The sequence below is a fragment of the Thermobia domestica genome, chromosome 11 (assembly GCF_964235325.1).
Source record: "Thermobia domestica chromosome 11, izTheDome1.hap1.1, whole genome shotgun sequence".
Classification (NCBI taxonomy): domain Eukaryota; kingdom Metazoa; phylum Arthropoda; class Insecta; order Zygentoma; family Lepismatidae; genus Thermobia; species Thermobia domestica.
In genome coordinates this window covers 257692700-257709148 of record NC_137464.1, presented here as the reverse complement: position 1 = coordinate 257709148, position 16449 = coordinate 257692700, and the positions used below count along the sequence as shown (strand labels likewise).

At 36.4% G+C, this 16449-nt stretch overlaps 1 protein-coding gene across 1 annotated transcript in view; it reads right to left on the bottom strand.

The window, feature by feature from the left end:
- The window catches only part of Gyc32E (Guanylyl cyclase at 32E), a 423433-nt gene that overhangs the window by 66909 nt on the left and 340075 nt on the right, over positions 1-16449 (bottom strand). The window contains 6 exon segments of the mRNA XM_081732832.1: positions 334-510; positions 2391-2588; positions 5504-5612; positions 8856-9028; positions 10758-10883; positions 14786-14938. Coding sequence (XP_081588958.1) covers positions 334-510; positions 2391-2588; positions 5504-5612; positions 8856-9028; positions 10758-10883; positions 14786-14938 — 936 coding nt within the window.

The window sequence follows — 16449 nt, the reverse complement described above, 5'->3', positions numbered from 1 at the left end:
TTTAGTGCCTCTTTTCAACACCAAGGTTCTGTGAGATGTGGACCCACAATTTAAGGTGGAATCTGAGTCTCCGCTGAAGTAATGCGTTCAAATTTCAAGGCTTCCCTACTGGAAATCGAACGCGGAATCCACATCACAAAGTTGCAAAAGTCATTGGGGAGAACAAGAAATGCTTGCGGAGATGTCTAGATGTTCACGGGGATCTTTTTCAACAATTGCTATCAGATTAAGTTGATGTTATGTATTATTGTACTTGTGCATGCGTAAGAAATGCATATTTACTTTACACACACACACCGTACAAGAGTAAAGATATAGAATAACAGTTCTTACCTTCAGAATATCAGCAACTAGAGATGAAACAAACATATTATCCAAGTGTAGGTCTTCATTGGCCATCACGTCTTCCAGACTTCCTCGCGCGCAGTACGCAGTGAGCAGGCAGATGTTGCCAGTATCAACACACGCACCGATGAAAGGTATAATATTCTCGTGGCGCATCTCTCGGATCTAAAATAATAAACAGGGCAAATATATATAATCTTACGAGATTTAGTTCCTCATTTTTAGTAATGTATATATTAATTATGCTGAATAAATCCCTGTACAAAAGCTTATAACAGTTATTTCTTGTCCGATGTATAACGTAGGTGCGAGATTTTACAATCTGAGAAATGAAATGAGAAGCACAATAAGAGTAGGAGAGAAGGGGATGACGTATGGGAGTGGAAAACTCAAGTGTTGTCGGTGTACGGTTAATTATGTGGATCAACAACTAGTATACTTGCAAAAGTATCGACTACGCTACCGATACTCTTACTTACCTGTTAACACTGTATTCTATCAACACAAGGCTTTTTGTCCCGTTACTTCTTTTTGTGTGGCTTACTACGAAAAAAACTGTGTCGTTACAGGACTTTCAGTTGGAAATTACTTGTTTATTAGGTCAAGTAGAAAAGTTGGAATGTGATTTTATATAAGAATATGGTGATAGCATGACAGAAGAAAGAAGGAGTTGTATATGGGAAAACTTTCATCACAATACTTATTACGTGTCTCGAGTTTTGTGACAAGGACTAGTATTTGACAATGAGAATTATACTCAGTTCTAACATATAATAGTAGTAATTTGTTTGTACACAACATTATCTTTCAGGTTCCTTCTTGAAGACAGTAATTTCTAACTCCTCATCTTCTCAGCAAACCACACGGATAGGGGAAGGAGCACACAGGATAAAAGTGGGCTGTGGCAGGCAAATGGCGTAGGCGATGGTCTTGCAGTAACACTACTCTTGGATCCATGGATACTTATCCAACGCTTGTTTCATTCTGTTCTACATTATCCTCTCTCTCTACCGTGCTTTGCTCTATGTGTTGCTTGCTCACTGCCATATCTTTGTAAAATCCTGCTCCCACATCATACAATAGGAACACGACATTTGTCTGGTAGGCAATCCTATCATCCAGTTAAAAATGAATGTATTAAATCCCTGTAGGGGCATTTGTGTTATTATTCTGTTTAAAATTTTTTGCCGTCGCGAATTCTATCGAAGAATTTGAAGCTTGGAATATATATATACAAAACGATAGTCATATCTGTTGTCCTGTGTGGTTGCGAAACGTGCTCGCTTAGTCTGAGATAAGAACGCAGACTGAAAGTGTTTAAGAACAAGATCCTGAGACGAATATTCGGACCCAAGAGGAACAGGAATGGGGAATGGCGGAAACTTCATAACGAGGAATGTCATAATTTATACCGTTTACCAAACACTGTTAGGGTCATCAAGTCTCGGAGGCTCAGATAGGCAGGTCATGTAGCCAAGGTGAAAGAAAGTAGAAACACTTTCAAAGTTTCAACTGAAAAATATAATCGGAAAATGACCATTAGGAAGACATAGACGCAGATGGGAGGACAATATTAAGATAGATTTCGCAGAACTAGGAATACAAAGTAGAAACTGGATCCAGTTGGCTAAGGACAGAAGTCAATGGAGAGCTTTTGTGAACGCGGCATTGAACCTCCGGGTTCCATACGCCATAGAGTGAGTTAGTTAGTTAAATCCTTGCGGAGTCGAACAGATTGAGCGAATGTTACTATGATATTATGATATATCATGGTAGAGAGTACCGGAACTACAAAAATAGTAGTTATGAATCAGTTCATTGGCTTTGTATTTTATTTATAAGCAATACAATTTACATTTTAAGTTAGAAAGAAAAATGTAAAAAAAGGAAGAAAGAAAGAAAGAAAGAAAGAAAGAAAGAAAGAAAGAAAGAAAGAAAGAAAGAAAGAAAGAAAAAAGAAAAAAGCTTAAAGTAAGAATCTTACGAATATTCATTTGCAATACTTTGCAGTATATATATAGGATAGTAAGAGATTGATTACTTACCTGTTTGAGCTCCTTTCTAATATTCCGAGTAAGATCAATACTCTTCTTGTGAATTGGCTTTATGGCCACTATGTTCCCCTTATAAAGGCCAATCTTCGTGTATGCTCTCTTGGGACTGAAATCCGTTTGGTTGTCAGACGAATCTGGATTTAACAAACTCCCATGTGCACCAAAGACGCTATGACGACAAACTTGAATCTGGAAAGAAGAAGTATATAAGTAGGGGTTTAGTAGAATATCGTAAAGCTTGAATCAGACATTCGAAAGCAATATAAAATCATATCAATATCTCAACTGATATAAAATGATATAATAGGACATGCTCTCTAAATTTATTACATATCATCATCTTCATCATAGGTATTCTGCCATTATTAGAAGGTCACTTGCCGCGACTGAGAAGCTTCCATACTCCACGGTCTTCCGTTAACCTCTTCGTCTTCACATATGATTTCTCTCTTTCGATATCGTCCATTAATTGTAGACTTCTTCCTTTTTCTTCCTGTCACCTCTAGCACGTCCCTCATGATACAGTTTCAACTTCCCAACTACCTTCTGTTCCTCTTCTTGATAATATCTAAGATTTCTCTTTTCTCCCCCACTATTTCTAAGACTCTCATTCATTTTCTGCTCGATCCAGCTAATTCTTTCCATTCTTCTTAACACCCACATTTCGAAAACTTCCAGTCGTTTTTTATAATTTTTGTGTGATGTCTATGTTTCTGACCCATACAATACAATACTCCACATGAAACATTTTATAAGTATTTTTCTCAACTCTTTATTCAAGGTTTCACAAAATAGACTTTTCTTCCTCCTAAAGGATTCTTTCGCCATTTCTATTCTTGCTTTAATTTCACGTTCACAGTTTATGTCATCACGAATAATACTACCCAGGCATCGAAAACTAGTCACCTGTTCTATTGTCTCCTCTCCTATTTTTATATTTTACTCATTAAATAAGGTTAATATTTATTTAAGTTGTAGCAGGATGTAGTCAAATAACACCGCCAAACTTCGGGAATTGCTTCGTTATACTAAATGAAAGGAAAAAAAGTTTGTACATACTGCCAAATAGATACCGCAAATTCAAAAAAAAAAAAAGTATTACTCACTAAGTTGAAAATTATGTGACCCAATGATGATTTGACAGAGTGACTACAGGAAGAATTCTTCCCTTCCTTGATTGCAAAATTTCCCAATATTTCTTTTCTGAAATTCCCTTGCGAAATGAATGCACGATTAATACTTAAAATATATCTACGTAGCCTAACTTTCACTATACAATTAGTTGCAGTAGCAGATGTATATTTAGATAGAGCGTATGTTATTGACCCGCTTGCGATATACTCCATAATTTTGAAGCTAGGGCGTTAGAAAAAGTTATTTTTCAATTTTTGGCAGTTTATAACTAAGTCCTTTTGGAAACATGTTCTCTAGAACTTTTTCCTTTCATTTCATACAAGGAGCCACTTCTTGAAGTTTTTCGGTGGAGTTATCTTCCACCCTGTACCCACCCAGCTATATTGTCTTCTTTTTTGCAAATTGTATTTATAACACCCGTTTTTCATTTGATATTTATATCGAAAGAAATCACAAACACAGTTTATGTTATATGTGATCTACAGACCTAATTTGATTCTGACGAAACTTGGCATGGTGATAGAATTTGACTTGTATAATTTTTCTATGAAATATTTTCCTGAGCAGATCTTTGGTTTCTGAGTTATGAGATTTCAAAGTTTTGGTTTGGACTTTTAGTTAATACTTTCGAAATAAAAATCACTAACTGCAGTTTTAGACATATACTGTAAAAGTAGAAAAATACACTGTTTACTATGAGATCGTGTTTTGTCCTAATTGTGACACACTTTTAGCGGTGATACACACACTCTCAACTGTTACAAATATACTAGTTGTAAATTTGCCTAAAATATTCTCATTATTTACTGGAATAATACAAGAACCAATTCGTGTAGCTTTCTTCGGAATCTTTACTGGTAATAGCTTTCCAAGGCGCGTTTGAGGTTGGTTGTCCTGAAGGTATGATCATTGACAACGATTTTCAAACCATCTTTTTCAGAATGATGTTTGTATAGTTAAAATCATATGAGTTGATCATAATTACATGTATAAACAATATAATAGCTCTTCCTGTCTCCGACCAATTAGTATGGTCTACCTCTAATCAGGAAATATTACTAGTTTTACATTTGGATTGCTGTTTGACATTGACGACTTGTGATCTGAATGAAATGGGCTTCAGGTACACAAGGACTTCAGGCACATAAGGGCTTCAGATACACAAGGCCTTCAGGTACACAGGGCCTTCAGGTACACAGGGCCTTCAGGTATATAAGGGCTTCAGGCACATAAGGGCTTCAGATACAGAAGGCCTTCAGGTATACAAGGGCTTCAGATACACAATACCTTCAGGTACATAAGGGCTTCAGATACACAAGGCCTTCAGGTACATAAGGACTTCAGGCACATAAGGGCTTCAGATACAGAAGGCCTTCAGGTACACAAGGGCTTCAGATACACAAGGCCTTCAGGTACACAAAGCCTTTAGGTATATAAGAGCTTCAGGTATACAAGCCCTTCAAGTACACAAGCCCTTCAGGTACACAAGGGCTTCAAGTACACAAGCCCTTCAGGTACACAAGGGCTTCAAGTACACAAGCCCTTCAGGTACACAAGGGCTTCAGGTATACAAGGCCTTCAGGTACACAAGGCCTTCAGGTACACAAGGGATTCAGGTACACAAGGGCTTCAGGTATACAAGGCTTCAAGTACACAAGGCCCTCAGTACATAAGGACTTCAGGTACACAAGGCCTTCAGATACACAAAGGCTTCAGTTACACAAGCGCTTCAGGTACACAAGCGCTTCAGGTACACAAGGCCTTCAGGTACACAAGGGATTCAGGTACACAAAGGCTTCAGGTATACAAGGCTTCAAGTACACAAGGCCCTCAGTACATAAGGACTTCAGGTACACAAGGCCTTCAGATACACAAAGGCTTCAGTTACACAAGCGCTTCAGGTACACAAGCGCTTCAGGTACACAAGGGCTTCAGGTACACAAGGGCCAATGTCACAACAAACAACTTACCATGCTTTTGTTACCTCCACATTCAGCTGTTTCGGTTGGAATTATAGTGACGTCACGCATATCAATCTTCCACAGAAGGCACGCCAACTTATGTTCATAACGATAATGTCTGGAAAGAGATAACAAATTGACAAATCATAAAAGAAGCAGGTTTGACTTTACAATATACAAGAAGAATTCAGAAATTAAGATTCCTTATTTTCACATTGTAGGTTGCGGAGAGTGCAAAATACCGACAGCAGTTACACAGTGCATTTATGAGAAGGAGGAAGTATGTGATATTATTTCCTTTCTAGAGGCCCAAACGCGTATAAGTTGGTAAATTTATTAAGAACTGGCATCTTTGTAAGGAAACGAAGTCTTTGCAATGCAAAATGTAAGACAATGATATTATGAGTTTACGAACGCACAGACGGAGTTACATGTTCGACGGGGCTACGGCCGGCCTTTGTGAACTAATACTCTAAGAAATACTTTTTCTCTTGTTACTTTTATCAAATAATGTCCTCCTAAGAAATTGTTTTTCCTCTTTTTGACTTTTTAAAAAATATTACTCTTCTTTCAGCAACTTTCACTAATACTTTCTTATTGTGAATTTTCTTTCCATTCTTCTCTTTAAAATCGAATTTCTAACGCATTCTGTCGTTTTTTTTCTTTATCGTTATTCCTTAATATCTACGTTTACCCTATACAGCACCATACTCGACACGAAACATTTGATAAGTACAGAGTTGTCTAGAAAATAACTCTAAAGTTTGAGTAGCTAGTATATATTTTGCGACATAGCAGCAACCACCAAGCTTTAGTTTACAGATTCCTCAGCAGATAGCAGTAGTGTCGTAGGTGCACATGACAACCTGTTCAACAAGCACTTTTAAAGAAAATGGACATTCGACTTTCTTTTTCTTTTGGGTTATAAGGGAAAATCTATATATTACTTGACAACTTTATATATAATCCGATAAATATAGAGGCAAGTCTGTACTTATTCCCACGTAGTCGATTTCATGTGTATAGAACTGTTAATAATGATGCACAGGATAAGTTATACTCAATAGCGATGATTTTTTTATGACGGTACACAGTATCAGTAACTTTTTCTGATTTTTACAAATTGTACCTAGGTGTATAAGAAATAAATTGTTATTATTATTATTATTATTATTATTATTATTATTATTATGAAATAAATAAGCACTATTATTATTATTATTATTATTATTATTATTATTATTTTATTATTATTATTATTATTATTATTGTACTATGTTTCATCTTTTTGTTTTGTTGGATATTTCAGTGTAAACTGGCGTTCATCTATATCTGGAATTATTTTCGTAAATAAATAAACAAAATAAATGAATATTTTAATTCATATCGATTTGAAGATTGTAACAAGAGTATACTATGTTATGTAATACCACCTAAATATGACAGAACAATCTAACTTCTTCCATTTGTTTAGATTTAGAGCCCGCCCTTCGCTACCAATCAGAAACTGTAAATAACATATTCGTGAAGAGTATATCCTGACCAGCGAACGAGTGCGGGCGGCCGGTTTTGGAACTAAATTGCAAGCAGCAATGTTTCTAACCGGATTACTTGTAATCAATCTATCACAGTTCTTTTTTCCCTGTTCGTAATAAACCGCTTCACACATATGCTTAAGTCAGGGGCGGGCAATCGAGGCAATTGGTACCCCCCCCCAACAGAATAGGACATTTTTTATTTTAAAAATAAAACCTAAGAATTTTCACCTTTGTATTATAAATGTAAAATAAAACTTAAAATAGATAGGCCTACTTTTTTGTTTTACGTTGTAGAAGTCAAATAAAGCAATAAATTGCAAGAAATTACTTACATTGGCGTTCTTGCTCAAAAAACGTCCACCTTTGAAATCGCAGGTGGCCATTTCTTTTCTAGGAATTGCAGACAATAGCTACTTTTCTTTTTCTAAAGTTTTTTTTTCTTCAATACACTATTACCTTGATTTGACTTCGAACGACCGCCAACCAAACATTCAGCCTGGATCCACCCCTGGCTCAAGTTAAGACAAACAGTTTCAAAAGTTATTGAAGTTATTTGCAGAACATCTTAAGTAACAAGCAAAAAACAACTACAACAAAAATACACTCTCCATATTTACTTGCGAACAAAGTAACGAGCAGCGTTTTACAGGCTGCTCCTGTTTTATAATGAAATCGAATAAAACGTAATCAATTTCTATACAATCTGCTTAATCCACGGTAGAAGCTCACTGAAGTGTCAATTGTGCTATGTTGTTCTAAATTGGTAATTTCCATTCATATATCACTATTCACAATACATCTGCATTATTGCAGGAATGGTTCACTTCAACCACATAAACTTACGGCGTTCTTTATTAAGCGGAGAGATTAGGTTATGCATAACATCCAAACTGAAACTTTTAAAAACAGTTGGATACACTGCAGAGTGAAACTCTCCGCTCCCCCTGTTCCACCGCGCTTGCCAAGAAACTGATGTAAACACAACAGCAGCGCCATCCTTCCAAAACCGCACTGCTATCCTGGTCAGGTAATACCGGTACCTCTTTCTTTTTAAAGGCAAAACACTGCTAAAAAGTAATTAAACTGTTCAGATTCTACTTTTATAAAATAGGCACAAATTGTATGATTCAAAATAAAACTGTAAATATGACAAAACATTATTTTTGTGTTGTTTAAATTTGGGATTCCACAAGGATCTGTGTTGGATCAATTTGGTTATTATTTCTGTACCTGCAATTGTTTTTTTAGATGGAGAGTATATTGCTCAATTGTAAAGTTATTATATAATCTTACAATATGAAAGATCATACGATCGATGTCTTCAATATTATTTATATGGTGAACAAATGCATAAAATGAATATGTAGATTGTGAGACAACAACATGATCATAGCTCTTGATAGCGAAGGAGGAATATCTCTCATCTAAACAACTTACCAGGAATATTCTCTTTCGTATCACTCCTATATTATATGCATTAGCGTCAGTGGCGTAGCACACTTTTGCGCCCCCCCCGCAAAGTATAGAGAAGGGGCCCTAGTTGTAAAGCCGATAGAAGTAAGATTGAAGTTCTACTTCTTTAAATCTTTAATCATCGCAAGACTTCGGGGCCCCCTATACGTCGGGGCCCCCCGCACTGCGGGGGTTGCGGGGGCAGCTGCTACGCCACTGATTAGCATATAAGAATGGAATAACAAAGAGAAACGTTTATTTTCCAGTTCTAATGACACATAGCTATCTGTAAAGTTCATAATTAATTTGCATAGAACTATTTCTGTAGGTATGAAATGTTTACACATACGTATTTGTTAGTAATTTATTACCTGAACCCGAAGACAGCTCCCACCAGAACTAGAGACGCAGCCACGGTAAGTGTGGCTGTGATGCTCCAGTCGTTTGTACAGTTTTCATTCTCGAACCCACACTCAGGTTCCGCCACAGGGACTTTGCCTCCTACCCACTGAATTTGGCGGCTTTCGTTGAAATATTTGAAGGCCTGGAATTAGAAATATATATTTTATAAGCATGTGATTCTTTTCTTTGCGAGATGTGATAAAAAAAAAGTACTGAATTTATAGCATTTCATAAATGGAAACAGTTGGAGTAAAATGGTCAGTGTTGTGTTAGAGCATCATTCCTTACTTCCATCTGTATGAAGTTCGGACCCGCCTAATCTTGACAGTTCCCATGGAGGCGTCATTCCTTGAACACGTGAATGTGAACACTTCGTCAGTCAGTCACATTCCTACCGGGGGGAAGGGGGGGTTATTCTTTGTGCCCACCAACTTAAAATATCAAATTTATGAGTCACACTAATGCAGTGAAGACTAACCACCAAATTCAGAAAAGGCGGGATACAGCTATTTACGATACTGCCATCTAGGAGTGACACTTCTAAATGTTATTCACATCTCCTACCAACAGGAGAAGGCAGGGGTAAAAATGAGGGGGAACGCGGCGGGGCGCCGTTATCTCACTTACACAATATATCTATGCGTCCCCCATTTCCTAAAAAGTTACCGGTCAAACATCGGTACGGGACACGGCATTACGTCATACGTCCCCCTACCTTTTCAGAGCCATTTTTTACCCCCTGGGGGTTACTTTGTACCCACCGACGTAAAATAGCAAATTTATGAGGCACATTAACGTTCAGTTTGCACCACCGTAAGGTATACGCTTTAGCTAAACATGTTGTGCAATAACATTTTTTTTTACTATTTTAAAGAAACAATTACAAGAGTAATTGCAAAAAGACATACTTTGGTGGGTACTGCGGTAAAAAAAAATCACAGTCGAAAAAAAAGTTATATATTTTAAATATTTTTCATACAGGTGGAAAAACCAGAGATTGATTTATTTCTCTATGTTCATTGAGTTAGAAGAGACCAGAAGTTTCCACCTAACAGTAAAGTTCTAAATATTGTTCTATGCTACGTGACTTCTGTAGGTGAGTGGGTCACAACAGAAATAGGTTAAGAGGAATTTAGCCACAGTTACACGATTGATATAAAAGACTGCCGCAAATTTGCTTCGGGGTCCAGTTGGTACAGTGGAGAGGCAAGGTAGTTGTTTTGAAGAAGTCTCCATCGTTAGGAACATAGAGATGGATCTCTCCTGCCCATCAAAGGTTGGATCTTCTGGTCTCTTCTGCCGAATAGTATTGTAAGTGACTATTCTTCTACTTATCCTATAATATGGATAAATGTTGAATTGTGATTTTCAAGAGGAAATGTTAAAGATTCTTACCATGTAATAGGAAATGTCTCCCATCTAATTCTCACTTTCATAAATATTCAATTAACTAGCTTTCACTTTTGTTATCGCCATTAATTAGTTATTAATTTTGTAACTTCATTTAATTTGTCATATCATATTTCAATAAATCATTGTAAATATACTAGCAACCCTTTATACATAATTTAAATTTATGTTTCCATAATTTAACTAAAGGTGTATCTTATTTGCAGTGACAGGCATTTTGGTTAGCCAATGCTCTTGCCAAGATAGTTCGTTTACATTTGCTAATGACGTTATGGCTAACAGAGTTAAATATTACACCCGAATAGAAAATTACACCACAGTACAAAGTAACCCCTTCTCCGTTAGTTGTACGAGGGTTAATCCTTACTAATATAAGTTGTAGCTACAGGACATCTTGAAACATTTCAACAACAAAAGAACATTTTTCTATAAAGAATGAAGGTAATACTGTTTTCTCTTACTGGAATTTCGTTGTCGGTTGTGTACTGAAAATATCCAACAGGCTGCACACTGAGATTTCCTTCCTCGCCAAATAAGGTAACCACCGTGTAATTCCCTTCTGCATCACCATTGGCATCTATGAACCCCTGCAAGAGAGAGAGAAAAAAAGTCAATTTTTAAAATACAGTGAAACATCTCTAAAGCGGACAGCGGTGGGGAATCAAAAATTGTCAGCTATAGAGAGGTGTCCGCCTTAGAGAGGTTTCAATATCTTCTTACGTAAATTAATACAAGGTATTGTGCAATTAGAAAAATATTTTTGCATGAATCATGTATTTACGAATATTACCAAAATGTACGAATATTACTGTGTCTGCATTATCTTGCGTCATCCAATTCCCTATGTTCGAGGCACAACATGGGAATAAGATGTTATAGTTCTCTGCATTTTACACTTATCGCTACTTACCACGTTTTCGGTGTGTTGCTTTAATTTGTGAGTTAATTTCAGTCCAGTAATGAGTTTTGAAACAATATGCGTACCCGCGGGCAAAAATTACCAAACTTGTCTTTTGCTTAGTTAGAGATTCCAGCGGACAATAGAATGACTTATCATCCCAAACGGCGGGTAACTGTCAATCACTTTTGTATTTAAAACACGTTAGGTGAGAGTAGAATGCAAGCAAAGAACATGAGGATGTTTTTAAACGGAGACCTTTCCTCCTGAGCAGACAGTTGAGGAGGCAAAATGTCACACCCTCATGTGCTTCCTTGCTGACACACGTATGAATCACAAAAAATGTATTATTTTTTACTGTACTTTTCAACTTGTTTCTAGAGAAAGAGTCCGTAATACGGAGGTAAATAATACCTATAAAAGACAGGAAAGACTGTCCGTGTCCGTACTAGAGAGTGTCCGCTATAGAGAGGTTTGCCAATGTGCTTTTTCGTATTACAGTGTTTGGAGATTACAAAATATGTCTGTTATGGGAGGTGTCCGCTTTATAGAGGTGTCCATTAGTAGAGGTTTCACTATAATTTAAAAGTTTAAAATGCATTTCTTACTTTGTAGGATTGAACTGTGAACTTCGAGAATTTGGATCAAAGGGTGTAGAGTTTGTCTGAGTTGAGAAATATTAGCTAAGTTATATTGAAAAGCAAAAGAGTTACGCGTGACTAAGAAGTGAATATTGATATTTTATCTGCAGCAATAATACTTCGTTTAGTATAGTTATTAGAATACTAACTTCTGGCCAGCATTTTGGTAAAGAAATAGCATATATAGGGTGTTACAAAAATTTCTCACAATATTTTGGGAATAGATTCCTCACATTGAAAAAAAAGGCTCATATAGACCTGTGCTCAAATATAGATACTTTCGTAGTTATATGGTGCCGAAAACGTAAAAAAAAAAAAAAATGAGCTTTAAAGGTCCATAGTTCCACTACTATCGGACCTATCGTAGTCGGGTCAATACATCACAGAGGAACTAGTATGTAAACTATCCAAATATCCATCTTTCAGAACCTGCGGTATTTGCTCAATCATTTTTAGAGAGGCTGTTTGGAAGTACTTGATCACTCTTCATCTACCTCTCTAAGAATCATTGTGCAAGAACTGGAGCATTCTTAAACATGGATATTTTGATAGTTCACATCTCAGTTCCTCAGTGATGTCTTAACCTGACTACGATAGGTCTCATAGTAGTGGAGCTAGGAACTTTTAAAGTTTACTTATTTCACGTTTTCTGCGCCTTATAGCTCCGAAACTATTCACTTTTGAGCAGAGGTCTATATGAGCCTTTTTTTTTTTTTAATGTGAGGAATCTGATCCCAAAATATTGTGACATAATTTTTAACACCCTGTATAGCATATGTTAAGCCCTATTTAAAGTAAAAATACCCGACTTTAATTTGGGGTTGCTAACGGTAACAAAACCAAAAAAAAAAGTTTTAAGTTTAAGTTTCGAAACTTAAATAAACATTTTAATTCAGCTTGCTTCGGTAAGAAAATCTTACTGTTGGTTTTTTGTCTTATAGCGTTAAAGCGTTGTTGACAGTTATCACAGATTTGGAAATTGCAACTTGACTGCTGATGTTGAGGTTATACAATTCAGTTCTCACTGTTATTGTCGCAACAGGCTACTGATTGAGTTTCGAAGTCACTTCTGACACATTCGCTTTATAGTCCTTGGTGATAACGTTGTAAATGCTCGAAGATCCCAGTCACAGATTAATCTTCCGTGCAATATTACATACACTTTGCCGATGTTGTTTTTACCATGAGTTCTGTATCCCAATCACTGAAACTACTTTTCTGTGCACTATTACACTTTGCCGGATTTTTTTTTAACCATAAGCAGTGTATCCCAATCACTGAGACTACTTTTCTGTGCACTATTACACTTTGCCGATTTTTTTTACCATGAGTTTTGTATCCCAATTACTGTGGCTACTTTTCTTTGCACAATTGCACTTTGCCGATTTTTTTTTTTTAACCATGAGCAGTGTATCCCAATCACTGAGACTACTTTTCTGTGCACACATGCACTTTGCCGATTTTTTAATAACCATGAGTACTGTATCCCAATCACTGAGACTACTTTTCTGTGCACTATTATCCTTTGCCGATGTTTTTTTTAACCATGAGTTCTGTATTTCAATTACTGAGACTACTTTTCTGTGCACTATTACACTTTGCCGATGTTTTTTTTTTAACCATGAATTCTGTATCCCAATCACTGAGACTACTTTTTTGTGCACTATTATACTTCGGCGATGTTTTTTTTACCATGAATTTTGTATCCCAATCATGAGACAACTTTTCTGTACAGTGTTTCTTGCAATATCCTGATACACTGGCCAACTTAGATACACTTGCGCTAATTAACCAAGTATCCACCACTTGAAACTCAGAAAGAAACTCAGAGAGGCCTTGAATTTCGTATCACAACAATCGACCCGCCTCATTGTGTACTCCCGCATGACGTACCAGAGACAATCACCTAGAGCACTAGGACAACAGGCAGGTGCTGCAACACATCTTCAGTGATACCACATCACACATTTATTACAAAGGTGCAATGTACCGTTGTTTCCATTATTTTGATAATCATTTGTACTAAACTTCATTCTGTTCATTCCTTTCAATTTAATTTTAGAAACGCTGGCTTTTATTGCTATTCTGTGAGAAATGATATACATTTAAATGTGTTTAAGTTCACTTCCAATGTGATTGAGGTAGGACGGTATGGATGCTGTGAAGCTTCCCATTTTTAAGTAATATAGAGGCTGTCCAGCTACCATATTTTCAGAGCGTGAAATCGGAAAGTTTACAATTTAATGATGTGGGTCATGGTGGCTCAGTGGTAGAGCGCTTATCTCTGTTGCGTGGGATCCCTGGTTCGAATATTTTGTGCATGCCATAATAATATTGCCAATTATATTTGTTTTCTTGTTTTAAATACGATGGTCGACTACAAAAATTACATGTGACGACTCAACCAAAACTAGAATAAGTATGTTCAATGAATGCTTCAAAAGTAACTAAAGTTATTACATTCGAACTCCGAATCGATCTATTTTATGTGAAGTAACCAATTTCAGGGTGTTTACGTTTTCGACGACCGATGATATCACAATCTTAAAAGTATACGTTAGTGTAGGAGGGTATCCGGTATTTCCGTTTTCAAAAGTTGGTAACCTTAACCACCACAGAGTAATTATCGTATTTCTTCTTTAAAATCTTAATACTTTTGTATGGAATATGCATTTTCGATTATTTAAATTATAGTGTTAACAATGCATCTTATAAGTTTTGTAAGAAAAATAACGATAACTGTGCAAAATAAAATAAATGAATTAAAAAAGTAGGGATGTTTTCGTGTCACCAAAATGAGAGGTACTGCCCGACATAAATTGGGACGTCTAGTAGACATATTTACAAGTATTGTGTTAAGGTCATATACGCCTTAATTCCCATACTTTATATGCACCCTGTACATTAAGTTGAATCAAATGAAAGTATGAATTCAGATAGAATCACTTACGTCATGACCTTGAACGGATCGATAAGGCCGATTTCTGATTCTTTCCAAGATGGCCGTTCCGTTCCGTGGATCTTCTCCGTCACGCAAGGCCTCTGTTAACGCTCGAGCGTAAATAATGACGGCGTCGTACAGATTGGCAGCGTGGAGTGGAACCTGAAAAAAAAAAAAAACGTTATGAGAATTACAGCATCATATAGTATTTCTTCTAAAGGATGACTACTTAAGGAAGAGTAAAGGCGAGGATCGGAAATACAAATAAATGCTGAGGAAGTATTACTGTACTAGATAACAGAAAACGACAACATTTTTGTATAAGAATGTACGCTCATGTCCGAAATTATTGTCGCATGTCTATAAATATGTTGCTGTAGGAATATAATATCATAACGAATTCACCCGGTATTTTGATGTATATGGTTAAATACTATAATAACATTTTATTCATCTTAATGAATCTCTCTCTCATGATGCTCACTTCTTATATAACAAACCATTTAATGAAAAAAAAAAAAACTATTTAAGAAAAAAATCAATTCATTAAATCGAGGTTGTATTATATATTTGAAGAAGTGAGACAATTGTTCAACTACATACTATATAAACCAAGGATGTTATAAAATAGAGGATCTGTCCATATATTATATTCAACCTATTAACTCAATGAAGCCAAAAAACAACCGAGAATCGGCACGTCTGATTGGCTACTCTCCTTTCCGTCATCATCTGATTGGCTACTCTCGTTTTTGCCATGAATATTGGCTCAAAACATTGTGATCTTATTGGCTAGAGCAGGCAGAGTGGGGCTGGTGAAATCGTAACGTATGGCTTCATGATTTTGTTGTATAGGCAAATCCTCTCTTTTATAACTTTCTTGGTGTAAGCACAATATTACAGTGTTTTGTTACTTACAGGAATTAAAGGGAAGATTTGTCGGTGATATGGTACACAAAATGGCGGCATGGTTGATAAATTCCTTATTTCCTCACTGACTTTACTGGAAAATAAAGAAAAGAGAAAGAAAATGTAAATTACGTAAAGAAATAGTACTTGGTCTATTTTGAATAAAATCGGTGCTATGTGAGAAACGTAAAGCAATTCGTAACTCGTGGGAAAAGAAGCCATTTTGGACTGTGTACAAGAAACATGATCTCAACCTTTAACACAAAGGATAACTAATTTTAATAGACAAGATGGCGATACATCATAATAAAATCTCTATGAGGAGCCATATTGGCATTGCCAATACGAAAATATTGTCAGCGTTTCAACATAGGGTTAAATTAATTTGAAAAGGTCAAGATGGCGGAAAATATCCTAATGTAATCTTATGGGAAGCCATATTAGTATAGGCAGAATTTGGGACAGTTGGCCGCACTTTTGAGCCCGTGGGTCCCTGGCTTAGGAGCCATGGTCCAAGGATGCATAAGACCATCCTCTCTAAAATTTGGTAACAGACCATAGTTCAGTGGTGCACAGGACCCCCCCCAAGGCAATTAGTGCATTAGCTAATCCGGGAGAAGTGCATAGAACGAGGATATGCACCTTTAGAAGTTCGGAGATCCATCTCGTTCCTTTTAATGAGTCTAAAATTATAAACAATTTCAAAATGTGGAAGTTTTTGACCCAACATGTCCCCTTTGATAAGGTTATATTACATTTAAGGA